The sequence below is a fragment of the Nematolebias whitei genome, chromosome 20 (genome assembly GCF_014905685.2).
Source record: "Nematolebias whitei isolate Nwh7 chromosome 20, NemWhi1, whole genome shotgun sequence".
Taxonomy (NCBI): domain Eukaryota; kingdom Metazoa; phylum Chordata; class Actinopteri; order Cyprinodontiformes; family Rivulidae; genus Nematolebias; species Nematolebias whitei.
The window spans coordinates 29,812,697-29,829,667 of record NC_056517.1 but is presented as its reverse complement, the minus strand read 5'-3'; the positions used below and the strand labels follow the sequence as shown (position 1 = coordinate 29,829,667).

At 42.0% G+C, this 16,971-nt stretch overlaps 4 protein-coding genes across 4 annotated transcripts in view; 2 read left to right on the top strand and 2 right to left on the bottom strand.

Annotated features, from left to right (window-relative positions):
- Positions 1–252: 252 nt before the first annotated feature.
- Positions 253–880, top strand: urad (ureidoimidazoline (2-oxo-4-hydroxy-4-carboxy-5-) decarboxylase). Its single transcript, XM_037694496.1, has 2 exons — positions 253–427; positions 518–880. Exons 1-2 carry the CDS (start codon positions 253–255, stop codon positions 859–861), a joined length of 519 nt encoding a protein of 172 aa, XP_037550424.1. The 3' UTR covers positions 862–880.
- Positions 881–2,238: 1,358 nt separating this feature from the next.
- pdx1 (pancreatic and duodenal homeobox 1) lies at positions 2,239–4,243 on the bottom strand. Its single transcript, XM_037694495.1, has 2 exons — positions 3,816–4,243; positions 2,239–2,613 (listed from the first exon to the last, which is right to left on the bottom strand). Exons 1-2 carry the CDS (start codon positions 4,183–4,185, stop codon positions 2,243–2,245), a joined length of 741 nt encoding a protein of 246 aa, XP_037550423.1. The 5' UTR covers positions 4,186–4,243; the 3' UTR covers positions 2,239–2,242.
- Positions 4,244–6,018: 1,775 nt separating this feature from the next.
- On the bottom strand, positions 6,019–8,453 carry si:ch211-140b10.6 (protein POLR1D-like). Its single transcript, XM_037693875.1, has 3 exons — positions 8,308–8,453; positions 7,851–7,925; positions 6,019–6,508 (listed from the first exon to the last, which is right to left on the bottom strand). The coding sequence occupies exons 1-3, from the start codon at positions 8,331–8,333 to the stop codon at positions 6,166–6,168; spliced, it is 444 nt and encodes a 147-aa protein (XP_037549803.1). The 5' UTR covers positions 8,334–8,453; the 3' UTR covers positions 6,019–6,165.
- A 2,436-nt stretch (positions 8,454–10,889) lies between these two features.
- The window catches only part of lnx2a (ligand of numb-protein X 2a), a 12,289-nt gene continuing 6,207 nt past the window's right edge, over positions 10,890–16,971 (top strand). Inside the window, exon 1 of the mRNA XM_037694319.1 lies at positions 10,890–11,293. Within this exon, the coding sequence (XP_037550247.1) occupies positions 10,890–11,293 (404 nt within the window). The remainder of the gene's footprint in view (positions 11,294–16,971) is intronic.

Below are 16,971 nucleotides of genomic sequence, written 5' to 3'. Positions count from 1 at the left end.
AATCGCTGCTTGAATTTTTCCCCCCTTTTTTTCTATTTGAGGAAACAATAACCAAATGTTGACCTTTTTCATTCAAACCAACATGTTTTTGTTTGTTTCAGTTAAGTTCAGTGTTTCAATGAAACAAAAAGTGCTGTTATTTTTCACCTAAACTTGTATTAAAGGGGGAGTGTCCAGCAGTGCATCGACCTGTGCTGCAGTGTCCAAAGGTTGGTAAATTGCACAAAAGGAGCGTTTTCTAACACACAAAAAATGGACATTTCAGCAGTAAATGTTCTTCCTTATGAGGACTTTGTGGATATTTTTGGTAATGTGGTGGAGAAATGTCCTCTTGTCTCAGCTGCGGTGTGGACCAGGCGTCCCTTTGTGGGTCTAAATGATCTGGTAGCTGCAATAAACCAGTTCATCGACGCTCTTCCAGAAACAGGTAAGGTTTATTTAACATTATATATATATATATATATATATATATATATATATATATATATATATATAATCCAATCTAACTGATGTCCAGGTAAAGAGGGGATCCTCAGGTGCCACCCGGACCTCGCGGGCAGGGACCTCCGCCGCGGCGCGCTCACCCAGGAGTCCCGCGAGGAGCAGGCGCGAGCCGGCGTGGACGCGCTGAGCTCCGAGGAAGCCTCGCGCCTGGCACGGCTCAACGAGGAGTACAAGCGGCGCTTCGGCTTCCCGTTCGTCGTCTGCGCCCGTGCGCACGACAAGGCGAGCATCCTGCGCGAGCTGTCCGAGCGCTGCGGGAACGAGCGCGCGGCGGAGAGAGCGCGCGGCATCGAGGAGGTGAAGAAGATCTGCCGCCTGCGCCTGCAGGACCTCGTGCTCTCTGATAATAAGCTGTAAAGGTGTTGTCTCACGTGACACTTATAAAACGTGCCAAACTTAAAAGCTGCAAATGATTTTATTAAATTATTGTAAAAAAATATATTGTATTGTGAAATGTAATAAATTATTCCTGGGCAAAATACTTGTTTTTCATCTGGGAGCCCCGTGGAGCACAGAAAAAAAAAACTGAAAACTTTGTAACTTTGTTTCATGAGCTTCATACACTCAGATCATAGAAAATGGAAATATAGTTACGACCAAAGTGTGTTTAACTTTAAACTGAAACTAAAGTGGGGGAAAGAAATGAGTGCAGCAGTTATTTGTATTAAATTGGGTTTTGGATGTGAAAATGGTCAAATATTTTTGCTTTCAAATTCAAACAAATCAGATGTGATGATGTGCTGAACGTTTGTTGCCATTTCTGCTGATTATTGTAAAGATGCTCAGTTTAAAGACTCCACTGCATCCAGTGAGTTGATTATTCAGGAAACTGCTGCCACAAAGTGATGACAAGAGTCCTCATCACAGTTTAGTCTGGAGACTTCCCAGTCCAACCTGGAAGTGGAGACACTTTGTCTTCAGACCAGGCCAAAAAAAAAAGAGACGCTTGGTGGAATAAGGTCTTCAGCCAGAAGCAGAGGATCTCTCATCCAGAGAAATACGATGAAGTTAAGGCATAACATTTGGTGAACATTTGGTAAAACACCATTTTTTGGGTGTTGAGGTCTAGGAATTAAATTAATACCATAAAATCATTTTCAATAGCCTTAACTGTTATTAAAAATAAACAAAAACTAATAAAACCAAGAAAGGATCAAATAGAATAGCAGACGAGGCTGTTTGTTAAAACTTAGTATAGTATTTCAAGTATGGGGTCATGAGTCTTCTGCTTTTAAGCTGACCTGTTTGGGAACCAGTCAAGGTTATGGGAATTATGGGTGCAGAGGGTGCAGCAGCACCCCTCGATGAATGCAGGAGGGTATGATTAAAAAAAAAAAGAATAAAAACGAGGAGTTTGAAGTCATATGATACATGTTAATAACACAAATGAAACGTGTTCCCGTGGTCCAGAGGTCTTACAGTTTGTCCCGCTCAGGTGGTACCAAATACCCTCCGGCTCATGGACTACACACTCTGCCAGGACAATATATTGTTGAAATAAGTAATATTCATGAAACACAATGTCTTTTCTGCCTAAATGTTGGGGACGTGAACGTTTGTCTGCAAAGGTGGAAAAGTTTGATGTCTCTCCTCTGGTGTCCAAACATCTCATTTAGTCCAGAACCGATCCAAAAGGTTCCTTCGAGTGAAGAGGAGTGCCTCCTTCTGACTCCTCTCCAGGGAGGCGGCCTCGGGAGTTTAACATGAGAATCCCTGAAGTGTTCCGGTCTTCAGTGGTCTATTCTCTGGACCCTGAGCGACTGTGCAGCGGGGACACCGGGGGAGTCGGCGTGGTGTGAGGTCCGTTTGTGGAGGACACCCCCCCTGTGGCCTCTCCCTGGTCCCCAGAGGTGATAGAGGAGTCCTGGTCTGGGTCAGAACCCCTGGCTCTTCTCCGGTCCTCCTCCTTCTTCCACTTCATGCGGCGGTTCTGGAACCAGATCTTGATGTGGCGCTCGGTGAGGCTGAGGGTCAGCGCCAGCTCCACGCGCCGCGGCCTGGAGATGTAGCGGTTGAAGAGGAACTCCTTCTCCAGCTCCAGCAGCTGCGCACGCGTGTAGGCCGTCCGCGTGCGCTTGTTCTCCTCAGCCTCGGCCACCACGTAGGGCCCTGAAACCACAAACCCACGGAGAGGCTTCAGACTAAACCTGTTCAAAATAAACACTTTTGTCTAGTTTGACTTTTATAACCTTTACATTTGTTTACAGCAAGAAAAAAGTGATACTTCACTGAAAAAAAATAGTTTTGCAAGGTCAAAAGAGATGTCACACATTAAGGATTTGATTTACTTTATTTGAATACAAAAAACTTTTAAGGTTAAAGTCAGAAAATTAATATTAGATATTCAATGTTGGGGTTTTGTATTTATCAGTTTGTTTTAAAGCAAGCAGCTGTTTTAGATTACAGTTTTAGTTCCTTATTTTTACTTTTTAACCAGCTCTTTGTTAAAAGCTCATGTATTGTCTCATTGAAATGACAGCACTTTTTTTTTATAAAAAAAAAAAATAGGCATACAACTGAAAAATATGCAAAATAGTCCATAATACATTGGTTTTTTTTGGCATATATTGCTCAAATTTGTGACGTTTACAAGAAAAAGTGAATATTAACTCAAGAAAACAGCGTCTTTTGAAAAAAAACTTTGCCTAAATTTGCACAGTAAATTTAGAAACGCAGCTAATAAAGCAAATCATTTGCAGATTTGTTATCATTTTTGTTCAATTTTAATAATTACTGATTGTTTATATTTAATAATTAAGTTATAACCAGATCTTTGTTCACCGGTTCATTTTTTTTTATCACTGAACTGAGTCAGGCTCATATTTTAAAACAAAAATGTCATTTTTCATTATTTCAAATCATCTTTCCCAAAGTCTAATAAAAAAAAAAGAAAATGATTTACTAATTAACCAAAATTATTTTGTAGATTTACTGTCGAGGAGCTTCATTTTAGCTGAAATATCTTTCAATTGGACTTTCGTTAAAAGCCGTAACACTTCACAACTCCTTATAAATTTAAAACATTTATTAATTTTATTAATCTACAAACTTATTAAAACTCTAAAGGAAAAACATATGGTTTGTTTTGTGTGTGTTTCTACATCAAGCCAACACATTTGTGGTTGGTTTTAATCTAAAGAAGCCATTGGCGGCTTAAGAAATGAGGCTTAGTGACAATGTTTCGTATAAATTTTAAAATATTTATCGACTTCATGAGAGCAAACTCAAAACCTGACAAGTTGCACTGAAAGCCTCTGGATCTTAATGGTTACTGTGGTTTTAGGCCTGGAAAGTCTATTTATCAGTTTTACCTGTCCACTGTCCCTTCCAGGTGTGTGAGTGAGACTTTGTGGTCTTCATCCAGGGGAAAGGGAGGTGGTATCTGCTCTGCTCCGTGTCTCCATAGCCTGGAGGCTGAAGGGGGGCCTGCTGCAGCCCCTGCGGGTGGTGCAGCTGCGGCACACCTGGATCCTCCCGCATGTTGGGCAGACTGTAGGCAGAGGCGATGTCCGTTAGGCCCGTCTGCTCCAGGGGCCCCAGGGCCGGCGGTGTATAGACGGAGTGCACCTGCCTGCTCATGTAGAGGCAGGGCGGAGGGCTGTAGTCCTCCCCCTGGGGTCTCTGGTAGGCGCAGGAGTCTTTAAAAACCTGAGAGGGGTAGAAATGATTGTCCTGGTTCATGGCTGGCGAGCACCGCAGACCTGCCACCCTTCCTCCGCCTTGGACCTTCAGCTCTACCTGTGGCGCAACTGAGGGCCCCCGCGGCTCCACGCAGGTGTGTCACTCTGTCACCATGTGACCCTGAGGCGCCCGAGCCATTGGCTTCTCTGTTTGCTCAGAACCACAGACCTGCAGCGGCCAGTTTCCAGGATATTCTGCAGCTTGTAAGACACCCCCCCCCTTCCCCCCCCACTTCCAATTCCAGTAAACCGAACGCAGCGTAAATCAGTGCCTGTTTACGCGCGTCGTCAGACAAGTGAACAGGTGAGTTTGAAACACTCTCAGCTTCAGAGCGCATGGAGCAAACAAAGGTTTCTCACGCGCGACACTTTGGATTGTCCTCAAACAATGCAGCAATCGACATTTTATATGGATATACGTGGCGTCCGCGCGCTGCATGCGCACGATAAATCGATACGTATGAGCGCAAACATTGGGTTGACCTGCGAGATAAGAGACACGGTTGTCTTGGAAACTCGGCCACCACATCCCATTTTCCACAGCAGTTTTCTTTTTGAGCATTTCGGACGTTCAAAGCGTGTCCATTACACTTTTCTAAATGCTCCATTTAACACCATTTTTTGCGCGCCTTGTCCCAGGAAGGGCCCTTTGGCGACAACAAACACGGAGCTGCTGCTGCACTCTCCCCGTGTTTGCTGGCCATTAGTCTCTTGTATGTTTTCACCCCATTAAACAAAAGCTCTCCTGGTGAAGTCAATTAGGGTGAAGAGAGCGACTGAACTCAATTAACTGACCGCGCGCTTGGAGCGTTTCTCCACAAGACCCGCCGCGTTTTACGCACGACTCCCACCGGCTGCAGGACGCTTGTTTTCACGTGAAACATCCCAGCATCACTTTTACTTTGATAGCACCAATACACTATTTGCACCGAGATCTTCTAAAGCAATTATGGCACTTTCCACCATATCTTAATGGGGCACTCAGCGACGCAATAAAGTCCAAGTAAACCAATTCTATCCAAAACACCCCCCTCCACAATATGGCTTAATGGTATTTATATTTGATCATTGTTGCAAAGAGGAAGGAAACCGTTATTCCAGGCTGTTCTCTACTTCAGTGGAGGCGGATAACGTGATTTATGAAGCGTGATGCCAGCGTTTTAGAGAAGTTTCTGCACATTTTTAACGAGCAGAGGGGAGGAACAATGCAACCAAATGTTATAGACCTAGAGCCTATGAGTGATCGAAGTCAAAGAGACTGAGGTTTCCTGCCTGTAAAGTTGTGGGAGCAATAAAAGAAGGAGACAGGTCAAATGGAAAGATATAAACCCTTTAAGTGGCGTGTGGATGGCCATCTGCTATCCTAAAGAGACAACTCCACAAAAACAAGAAAATACTGACATTAGGATCTGAATTGTCTCTAAACTTTGATTAAAAAAAAATATATATATATATATATATATATATATATTCTGCTGCCTACACAGGTGTGTCAAGGAAAACATTTATTTTTTTCCTTTGACAAACAAAACCGTTTTCAGATAGCACGTCAAAAAAGTTGGACATGAGAGATAAAACGTGCTTGTGGCGACAGCAGCACGACTTGTGCAAACACCAGTGAATAATGGTTGAAGAAAAGTAATGACTTTATAATTTAGATTAAATCTCCTCTGCTCACAATGAACTACAGTTCCACCTCACCATGAGTCAAGTAAGAAGGGGGTAGAGAGGTACGACTGTTTGCTGCGAAAAGTCCTTGCAAAATGTACAATTCAAAAGCTGATTATTTTATTCATTTACATTTAAGAGAATTAAAAGAAAGCACACCAACGCGAGATCAGGAGAATCAAAGTTAAAGATTTTGCTCTTTTTACAACACTAGGTGAACATTAAGCCTCTCAGCCTGTGTGCAGCTCTCAAGTCTAGCGGCTGATCGGAGTACGTTCAGGAACTTTTTAAAGAAGCAACGCTCCATCCTTATTCATCCGTCTGTCTTTGTCTTTCTTTTCTGTCCATCGGCATGCCTCCTGTCCCCGTCGTCTCTGTGTCTGTAACGCGTGTCCTTATCTCCGTCCCGCCTCTTATCTCGGCTTGCGTGGCGGTCCTTGTGACGATGTTTATGACCCGCGCGGCTCCCATTATTCCTGTGATCTGCTGGCGGCGTTCTGCTGCGGTCGCGGCGTCTTTCTGGGGACTCGCTCCTCAGACGTTCTCTTACGTTGCAGTGTTTGCCTTTAGGCTCCTCCGTGCGATGCTGCAGGCCAGCGGAGCGCAGAGTGTTGAGCAGGAAGCGTTTGTTTGTGCTCCGTAGAGGACATTTCAACCTGACAAGAAAATAAATAAATAAATAAATGTTTCTACTGGGCATTGTGTCAGAACAGAATGAATAAGACATGGATTTTGGTTTGACTAAAGAAAACTGGGACAAATGGACCATCGTAACTCACATCTGAGTGATTAATCTATTAAATATATTATTATCAAGCCCATTTAGTCTTCTTGAGAGGAAGAAACAGGTACAGTATGTGATGAATATTGCATATAAAGTTCATAGTCAGCAATAAATATTGCCATTAGTTTACTATTATGTTGTTTAAATGTGAGCCTGACTGATATCTTCATGGCAATACAGTAGTAGCCTTTTGCTGATATACAAGTATTAGAGCACAGTTTTTGAAATCTGAGCAGCTCCAACAGCATCATGTACTGTATGACTGCAGCTGATTACACAGAGAAGCAGATGGCACAGCAGAATCAGGAGACCAAACTGTTTGTAATACAGACTAATCCTAACCCTGATGCATTATTTGTCCAGTTCAAGAAGGGTGATTATCTGAAAAATTGGAAGGTTGGCGGTTCGATCCCCGTTTCCCCGCACACCATGTAGACCCCAACCTGTAAATCAGTATCTAAGTGTGTGTGTAAATAGAAGTCTTTAAGACAAAAGTTATAATGAACCCATCAACCCATTAGTGTAAAATAACGCCATCTTTTAGTGAATACATGTAAAAAGTGGAACTCATTGGCAAATACACCAATTTTAAATTTATCTTTCCTAAAATACTACCATGATCCAGAAAGGAAGAAGCAGGTGAAGATAATGGTTGGATAAAACATAATACAAATAGATTAAAACAAAATAATTCTAGCCATCAAGTTGTTTTTAGTACAAGTTAATAAGTTACAATGCTAATTTCACTCCTGGAAATAACTTCAAATTCAGAAAATGTTTAATTAAACATAATAATTGACCGGCAACAAACTAGCGGTTGACGCTTTTATGAAAGATGCTAATTTAATTACAAGGGCAAACTTGTTTTTGTTTGCATCCATCTGTGCATTTACTACATAAAAAACAAAGCTGTGTAATAGTTAAAAAAAAAGACAAATCTTCTGAAGTGGCATAATTAAGATTTTGTTGTTCATTGTTAATTATTTAACTTCGAATGCAGGCATCATCAAATAAATGTCTGTGTAAGTGAAGACATCCAAATAAAGTTACAAAGATTTGAATGAGAACAAGTCTTAATAAATAGAAAATACAAGAGATGGACAAAAGCTAGTGTGGTCAAAGAACTAAAACTGTGCACAGAATAAAAACTTTATCCAAGCAGTTAAGTGACAACAGGAAGACGCTGCATGCAGATGACATTTCACAGATCTCACCATCCTGCAGGGCCCATGGTCTCAGCTCTGAGCCGAGCTCTGTCAGTCTCCCTCAGGAGCTCCTCTACTGCGCGCCTGGATGGACGGAACCAGAACAAACACAAAAATGAGTCAAGTGGAAGCCTTGAGGAGGACAGAGATGGCGGAAACGCTAAGCGAATAGCTGTCTAATAAAGTGAGAGGAATCAACCGGAGCAGAGCTTAATCAGCATTAGTGAAACGTGGAACAACTGCTGTGTCCACGTTTGACCCGAACTGAATCTACTCAAATGGCACACAGCGACATTCAACACAAAACCCAAGAAGCTAAAATCAGCTAACTGAACTTTCAACTAAATGTAATAACTACAAACAGCCTGTCTTTCTGCTGGCGAGCGGTGTTAGAAATATAAATTCCTCGGTATATGATGTCTGAACTGTACACATTTATTAACGATAAATATTTATAGTCACTCACTTTTCCAGTTCGTTGTCTTCTGTCATCACGCCCTGGCTGTAGTAACTTGCAACATGCACAAATATTCTGGATAAACGCGATGCATTTATGTTAATTAAGGTTACATCTTTTGGTTTGTTTTCTTGTACTATGGTCCTTCAACCGAGGACCCTTTTTAGGCTCCCAAACTTTGCCTGATCATCTTGAACGTAATTTTTTAAAAATAAGTTCGACGCTTTTAACACTGTTATGTCATTTCTAAAAATAAAGTCAGATTAAATGTGGGCAACAAAAGGTAAATAAAATATATTTGGAATATGTGTTCTATAAATTTGTTTCGCTGCGTTTCATCCTGTTTATGAGCAGGCTAGTTAGTGGCCACCTCTGACTCGGCTCCCGCTTGACACTGGCAGACTCCGCCCATCCGGTTTTGACAGACAGCAAAAGGGGCGGGATCAGCGCTTCCAAAGGTACAGAGGGGGAGAACGAGAGTGGGGGGGGGGGCAGCGTTTTCGTGCGCGTTTGCGGAGCCGCTCCGTCGGTTGCGGTGAACGCGTGATTGGAGTCCCGCAGCTGAAGACTGCTTTCCGATCCAGAACGGCGTGGAGGAGCGGCCGGAGAAGGTAACATCACATCTGCAGGCCTGCATGAACGGTGTCAGCTTTGCATTGAGACTGTCGCCTCTTCTTGTCCTTCTGTCCTCGCTTTTTTTTTTTTTTTTTTTTTGCTTCTGGAGGATGGGATGAAGTCAGACAGCTGGAGGGAGGGGGGTGGTAAAGGAGGATGGTGAGCATTGATTTGAACAATGATATTGTCCAAACAATCGGAATATGACACTGCAGTTTGCAGAATTAGGACAATGACAACGAGAGAGAGCGAGAAGATTGCAAATATCATTTAAACCAGTCTGTGTTGACATCACTGCACGTCTGGTTGTTGTGTGATTTAAAAAAAAAAAGGCAGACATTTGCAGGACAACCTTCTCAGAAAAAGATGAAGAGATGGGGTTTATGAAAATCTAGGGTAAGCTGAAAGGACCTGAGTATCCTAAAACATCATCTCGTCTTATATATTTATTTATGAAAATGTAATTCTTCCATGAAGCAGTAAGATCAGAGTGTCATCTGTGAAAAATGCACAAATACAGAGCCAGGAAAGCATGACAATAACAGCATGGCGCTGCGTGGACTCAGGATACATTTCACAAACAGGCATATCTGTAGTGGAATAAGGTGCAATTGATTAATTTTAAAACAGATTTAAGTGCTTTTCGTAGTAAGTTTACTTATTGATAATGATTATTCTCAGGGCCTACCTATAAAAGCTCTTATCCTTTATGTGTGAGTGTTTGCTTTTGCATGTCTACAAGCTTGTGTGTATGATGTGGTGATGTCACAGCTTTGTTATAGAAACAGAGAAGCCTTGTGTCCTCATGATTAATTCATGTCCAGCTGCGGGATAGAGACAGAAGCAGCCAGTCACACACAGACAGGAGCACGTTGAAGGAGTCAGTATACCGGTCTGGTATCCAAGGAGACAGGAGGGACAAGTTATAGAAAAAAAATCAAAAATTAGAGATTAGATTAAAAGCAGTTTAAAAAAATGAACCAGAGGGGCTTTCATCATCCTCGTCCTCACAGTGTGACAGGCTTGCAGGCTGTGCATCCTGCTGGGAGAAGAGCATCTGTTGTTGTGCCTCCTCTGCATCCTTCGCTGGCTACACTCTGAATGTCAAGCCCCGCTGAACAGAACAGGATGCAGGTCGTCATGGAGACAGGAGCAGACCCTTTTTCTTTGCTGGAACAGAGGCAGGTAGTCACTGTGGCTTGGCTGGCCTGCTGAGCGGGGAGGCACGCCCTCTGCTAGCCTTCAGGGCCTGAGTTAGAGTCAGGGACGTCCTCTGCTTGCTATATTTCAGGACTTTCCTGTGAAGGTGATATTAAGATATTTTGGTAATCGCATACAAACATGGGCAAAAATATTGTTGTCACCTTGTGGTCATGGGTGATAAATATGAAGAATCCTTTTTTGCTGCTTTCCTTTTTTTCCCAGCAGCCTCCTCTCCTCCCTTCAGCTACAATTTCTTGTTTTGTGCCTGCTTACAAATCCATCTGACCTCCCTCACCCACCTTCAAATCTTCTTCATCGCTCCGCCACCCCTACTCTCGGCCTCCTCCTCCGTTGCTCTCCCCAGTCCCACTTTCTCTGATCTGTGTCCTCTCTCTGCTTCAATCCCAGATAATTCCCTCTCTGCAGAATTGGAAGATTGAAGCAGGCGAGAGCAAAATCGAGATTATACTGTCAGATTAGCGGACAGGAGCAGCAATTCATAATCTCAGCAGATTCACACAGTTTGGAGACACGTGCACACAAAGCATTTGCCACATGAATAAATTAACGTAACCAGTTGTTTTGCAGAAACAGCTGTTGAACTCTACTGCTGTGACCTTTGACCTGCAGGGTTATGCGCCATCAGCCCCTGGAGGGCATTTGTCCTCTCTTCAACCTGCTCGACGCTTATGGGATAGGAACGCCCCATCCCACCTCCTGCAGCCTCACTGGAGTCATTTGTGCCAAAGCTGAGCTGTGTTGACGGAGAAACGATGAGCAGCCCAGGCTGTGAGGTAGATGTAGCCGGGTCGGTGGAGCCGGCGCTGGAGGCTCTGTGTCCAGAGTGCGGCCAGATCCACCGCAGCTGGGAGAACCACCTCTATAACTACCGCCTGGAGGTGGACGACGACCTGGTGTGCCACATCTGCCTGCAACCGCTGGTGCAGCCGCTGGACACGCCGTGCGGACACACATTCTGCGCACGCTGCCTGCGCAGCTTCCTCCAGGAGAGGGACTTCTGCCCTCTGGACCGGGCCCGGCTGCAGCTGCAGGCGTGCCGCAGGTCCAGCATCCTGGTTCACAAGCTGCTGGACAAACTGTCTGTGTCCTGCCCCCTGAGTCCTGTCTGCGCCCTCAGCATGCCACGGTGTGACCTGGAGGCGCACCTCAAACACAGGTAAGAAAGCTGATTTATATGAGAGGGCGAATGCATGAAACCTGTGATCATAACGGTCGGATAAATGAAAGCTAGGAGCTAATAAAGCATTATTTCAGCTGCTGCAGCTAATAAAACATCACGTACGTTTTTATTGCCATTAGAACCATTCAGTAAATCGCAAGTGCATGTTACCAGCCAGCTTTCATATCAAAAACTTAATTCAAGATGGCTGCCACAGCCAAGATGCACAAATGCTGAGAGTATTTCTTGATGACTCCTAGTGACTACCACATAAATATATTACCTGTGGCAGCCATCATGATTTGAACTGACACTTAAATTTAATCACTTGTAGATGTATACCCGATGACTGTTCAAGTGGCTCATGAGTTATTTTGCTAACAGACAGCGTTGACTTCAGTAGTTAATGTTTAAAGACAGATCAGTTAGTGCTCAGAGTATGTGTTGGGGATCAGTCTCAGCTACTAACACACCAGATTTAAGCTTCGTTTTTGCACAACTTGCTGAGTCGTGTGGATTTAAGTATTTGCTAATGTGGCTTAGCGTTTATTTTGCTAACAGGCAGCCAAACAAACACACAGACACGGGCTAATATCGCCCTTCTTCACCTTGGATGGCGGGCGATAACCACACTTCACATCATTCAGCCACCACCCATCATCCTCATCTCCATTGGCCCGTTTGGACCAGGTGCTATGAGACCCAGTGGGGATTATGGAGCTGTAGGTCATGTGACGGGGATTAGTGGTTCCCTACCGCAGTCAAAGGTTCATGTTCTCATTTCACAACCATGCTGGGCAACTTCAACACCAGAGATCTTTTCAACCACTTCTTCTGCGAGACCGCCAAAGGCAACCCGGGCCTGTGGTGAGTAGATCACCGGCGGGACGTGACGAGAAAAGAACATCTTTCTCACTGATTCCTGTTTGCTTTGCTGCGTCTACTGTCTGTGGTTCCTGCTTTCTTTGTTGCTCTGCTTGCTACGATAAGTGTAAATTCACCAAAGCGTCTGTTCCAGAATTGGAAACCCAGATTGTTGCTGCAGCATTAAGAGCGAATCAATCTAAAATGTAGGCGTCTTTGCTTTTCAGTGACGTTTCGGTCACGGTTCAGAGCGAACTCGTTCATCTGCGGACGGTGCCTGTTGCTGTCTCAACGGGTGTTTTGATGCCAGATTATAGACCGATTATCCTCTGACAGCCTAACACCACACTTAAGATGGGGATATGTCCTTTAACAAGCTTAACAGGCTATCTATACTAATATGGTGAGAGCTTTGTGTGAGTCAGGTGTTCTGCAGGAGAGCAAGACCTCCAAGGGTTAACTTTAGGGTCTTTCAAGCAAATCAGTTTCAGCTCATTGAAATAAAATTTGTCATCTTAAAAAAAGTCATATTTGTAGAAAGAGGCAGGTTAGAAGGGTGTTTATATCTTTATGGGCTCTTGGTGTCGTTGGTTTGAATAGTGGTGACGTAAGACAGATCAGAGGCCTGCAAGACTTAACTTTACTTCCTTACAAAAAGATTAAAGTTTGCTGTCTGTGTGGGACATTGTCCGTTAACATTGTTTATGTTGAGGATTAGGAAGTGGACCCATCAGTGAATTATAAGGAGGACTAGATCTGTCGTGATAAACAATAAATCAATTAATCGCATGATAAATGAAAATGATCAACCTCATTTTCATTTATCAGCTTAATCATTCCTTCGTGTCTCTCTCTTTCTATGGGAGACACTGGATGACAAAAGGTTCAACTCCGGTGCTCTTCACTGACCCCTCCCCTTTCTCTTTTCTCGTTAAAATTCATTGAACCGTCCAAAATTGTGTTTTTGGATCGTTAAAAGTGTTTAAGCTGAGAAGCTAAGCTACGAGCTAAGCTAACAGGCCGACCTCGAGGAAAAAACCTCCGTCTGGTCGAAGCTCCAAAATTCACAGTTGAAACCCGTGCCTTCCTGAAAAAAGTTGTTTTTCTCTGCACAAAGAAGCTGAGAACTTGTTTACTGATTTTTATTAAAAGCTTTGTGTGACAAATGCTATGCTAAAGAGCTTAAACCACACCGATCGTCCGCCATTTTGAGAACCGAAAAACAGGAAGGAGAGACGGTCCATGTCAAGAGGCCTCCCTTCCATTTTTATTAAAGAGGCACGCTCGCTCCCTCACTATCCATCCTTCAGTTCAAACAGTCTTATACTGCCATCCGGTGGTCCAAAAAAGGTACTACACTCAAAACAAATTAACCAACATTTCTTCTTAAATTTGACAATAATTATTAATTATTGTCAAATTTCAAACAATATTATCGTTTATCGCAATAATTTCTGAGACAGTTAATCTCTCAGCAAAATTTGTTATCGTGACAGGCCTAAGGAGGATGCAGAGCTTCGTGGTGCAGTCAAGTGGGCTAAAGTGTACTTTATGTTAGCAAAGAGAGACCAATTTTGCTATTTCACTTACAGTAAAAAAAACTGTCACTTCCTGTTTGCAGAAGTATCCAATTCAGTTTTTTTAAAAAGCATCCCTTAAAGCAGCGGTGTCCAAATGTTTTCATAGGTGGGCCATAACTGTCTAGATGAAAGGACCGGGCCAGAAAAATGTGAGTTTAATAAAATAAAAAAAAAAAAAAAAGCGTGATTTCCCCCACCCTCCCTCATTTTTAAACTCTCAACATCTTGAACAATATTTTGGAGAAAGGTTAAAAGTTTAGTTTAAATTCTTGTAGATCCAGAACATTAGGAGCCACATAAACATTAACCTTTTTTATTTTAAGAATTTAATTTATTAGATTTTGGGGGGGTTCTATTATTTGTTTTCTTGTGCTTGGAATATTCATTTTTGTTTATTTTCAGAGATAAAAGCCAAAGATGAGTAACTGCTCTTTCAAAGGGGGTGGAGCTTCAAACACCCGTTTGGACCATCGATGGCCCTAAAGGGTCATCGAAGTTCTGAAAAACCATCCAGCGGGCAGTCGCTAAAATAGATTCATGGATGGTTTGAAAAGACGCTGATAAAGTTGATCAATTATATGTTAATGATGCCACTTTATTTCTTTAAAAATGTCCAATTTCTCCCTATCGATTATTACTAAATCAACTGAAATTCTTTTCTTTGAAAACACTTGTTATATCTAGCCAGGTTTTATGATTTATCATCCAAAATTCTACTTTTTAGTAGGTCAGTGAAGGTTTGTTGTAGGATAAAGGGATTAATTATAGCTAAATATTTCATGGGCCACACAAAATCACTCCAAGGGCCGCAAACGGCCCTCGGGCCGCACTTTGGACACCCCTGCATTAAAGGATCTGGCAGAAGCTTCTGAAAGACACTCCTGGAACTTCTTTATTTTGAAGTTTCTGACTTTTTTTTTAAAGACACAAACTGTTTGCAGAAATAATTAAATGGAGAGATTCGCCTCCTTTAGCTGTGTCATTTGAAGCCTTTTAAAGGGGTTTCCACATTCATTCTACGTGCTCCAGCTTGTTGTCTTCTTAAAATGTAAATTTCCTCCTTACACCAGTATGACATTGAGGTATTCTGGGAAGATTTTCTCTCTTGATTTAGTTTGCAGTCTCCTGCCCACTCTGACACACATGATGTTACCATCACCGTGTTTGACAGTAGAGCTGCTGCGACTGGTTTCCTCCACACACTCTGCGGGGAATTACTTTTTTTTTTTAATCAGATCAGAGGATTTAGTTTTTCTTGAGCTAAAGACTCATTCAGCTTTTAGGCAAATTCCTAATGAGTTGTCAGGTGCCTTTCAGAAAGGAATGTCTTGGTACTGAACCATAAAGGCCTGACTGGTGAGGTGCTGCACTCATGACTGTTCTTTATAAGGTTCTTCCATCTTAAAAAAAAAAAAACTCTAGAGCTCAGACAAAAGGTCCATAATTTCGCTGGTCACCTGAAACAGTTTCCCTGATCCACTGATTCTGTCAAGCTTTATTCCCTCTCAGACAGGATGTACAACATCTGCTGTGTGGTTTGCTATAGATGTGCATGTAAATAGTCACAGCTGGATGGCAACATCTTCAGGATCATTGATTATTGGATTTACTCAAGCTCTAGCTCATGGTTGTATAGCATAACACAATATTGAAAACTGAAAATGCTCTGAAATCTTTTTTTATACTGTTTAATTTGTTTCCTCTCTGATTCTATGTCAACGTACCAAATTTTTTGTTAAGCAATGTTTGGCAGCAGAACATTAACTGGAGGCTACAAATGTGTTCATCAAGGAATTCAACCTGTTTCTTATCAAAATGATTACTTCTGAACGTCAGCGCTAAAAGAGTAAAGAATAATTTATCAGACACTTCATTAACTAGAGAAACTGCATTTCCTGTGAAAATGCAATTGCAGAAGAACTTGCTGAAAAACAGCTGAAATTAGCTTACAAAAAAACTTTCTGAAAGGTAGCTGAAATGGAAGAACAAGCCTAAATTAGCAGAAGAAAGCAGAAATAACACGTTTGTCCAATTAGGTTTTAAGAAGCAGCAATGAGCACAAAAAAGAGGAAATTATATGAAATTTGCAGAAATTTGCAACAACAACAAAAAACTGCTTAATAGTATCTAGAAAGGCAAAAAGAAGCTTAAACTACCAGAAGGAAGTGTAGAGAGAACATTTTTTCTGAATTAGATTGAAAAATGTTGAAATGAGTGCAAAAAAATGTGGAATTAGATGAAAAAGATAAAATTAGCATAAAACAGCTAAATCGTAGCTGAAATAACTGAAACCAGCAGAAATGGGCTGAAATGAGCTTAACAAACTGAAATTAGCAGAAAGAAGTTAATTAGGCTGAAAGTGGCAGAAATGAACAAAAAAAACTTGAATTTATCTGAAAATAGCTTAAAATAGCTAAAAATGCTAAAAGGGTGGAACAAACTTAAATTAGCAGAAGAAAGCAGAAAGATCACGTTTTCACAATTAGGCAGAAATAAGCAGAAATTAGCACAAAGAAGTGAAAATTATCTGAAAAAAGCTGAAATTTTCTACACAAAAAACAGCAGAAAAGTAGCTAAATAGCAGAAAGAAGCTTAAATTACCATAAAGAAGTGGAGAGAGAGCGTATCTATGCTGAATTAGGCTGAAAATGTTGAAATGAGTGCAAAAAATGTGGAATTAGCTGAAAATTCTAAAATTAGCATAAAATCAGCTAAATAGTAGCTGAAATAGCAGAAAGGCTGAAACCTGCAGAAATAAGCTAAAAAGAGTGTAACAAGCAGAAATTAGCAAAAATAAAGTTAAAAAATGCAAAATGCCTTAGTTAGCAGAAATAATTTAAATGGAGTTCAAAATATCCTGATGCATGCTCAATAATCCAGGTAGAAAAATCTAAAAAAGTTAAATCTGGTCCTCTGGACATTCAAAAAGAACAAAACAAAGCAAATCAACAAAAAATGTAGAAACGTTTCGTCTCTCATCCGAGAGACTTCTTCAGTCTGAGGAGCTGTTTTCAGCTCAGTCTCTTAAATAGCACCTTCTCAGAGTGGATCAACCAGTTTGCTGCTGACAACCAAAACCAGCTGATCACATGCTCAAGAAGGACCATCAGCCTAACAATGGATCATTAGCACACTGATGGCTGTGTACTGTTCCCAGAGGGCTGAGTGATACTAGCAATCACAGCATTGTAAGAGGGGGACAGTTGAACCCGGAGGCCTCCACCCCTGTTT

Excerpts from the sequence above, each read along its gene's own strand:
- urad (XM_037694496.1), top strand. The coding sequence starts at position 253 with ATGGACATTTCAGCAGTAAATGTTCTTCCTTATGAGGACTTTGTGGAT. Across the intron at positions 428-517 it reads CGACGCTCTTCCAGAAACAG|GTAAAGAGGGGATCCTCAGG; the intron begins GTAAGGTTTATT and ends ACTGATGTCCAG.
- pdx1 (XM_037694495.1), bottom strand. The coding sequence starts at position 4,185 with ATGAACCAGGACAATCATTTCTACCCCTCTCAGGTTTTTAAAGACTCC. Across the intron at positions 2,614-3,815 it reads CTGGAAGGGACAGTGGACAG|GGCCCTACGTGGTGGCCGAG; the intron begins GTAAAACTGATA and ends TTGTGGTTTCAG.
- si:ch211-140b10.6 (XM_037693875.1), bottom strand. The coding sequence starts at position 8,333 with ATGACAGAAGACAACGAACTGGAAAA. Across the intron at positions 7,926-8,307 it reads GAAGACAACGAACTGGAAAA|GCGCGCAGTAGAGGAGCTCC; the intron begins GTGAGTGACTAT and ends CCGTCCATCCAG. Across the intron at positions 6,509-7,850 it reads ACCATGGGCCCTGCAGGATG|GTTGAAATGTCCTCTACGGA; the intron begins GTGAGATCTGTG and ends TTTTCTTGTCAG.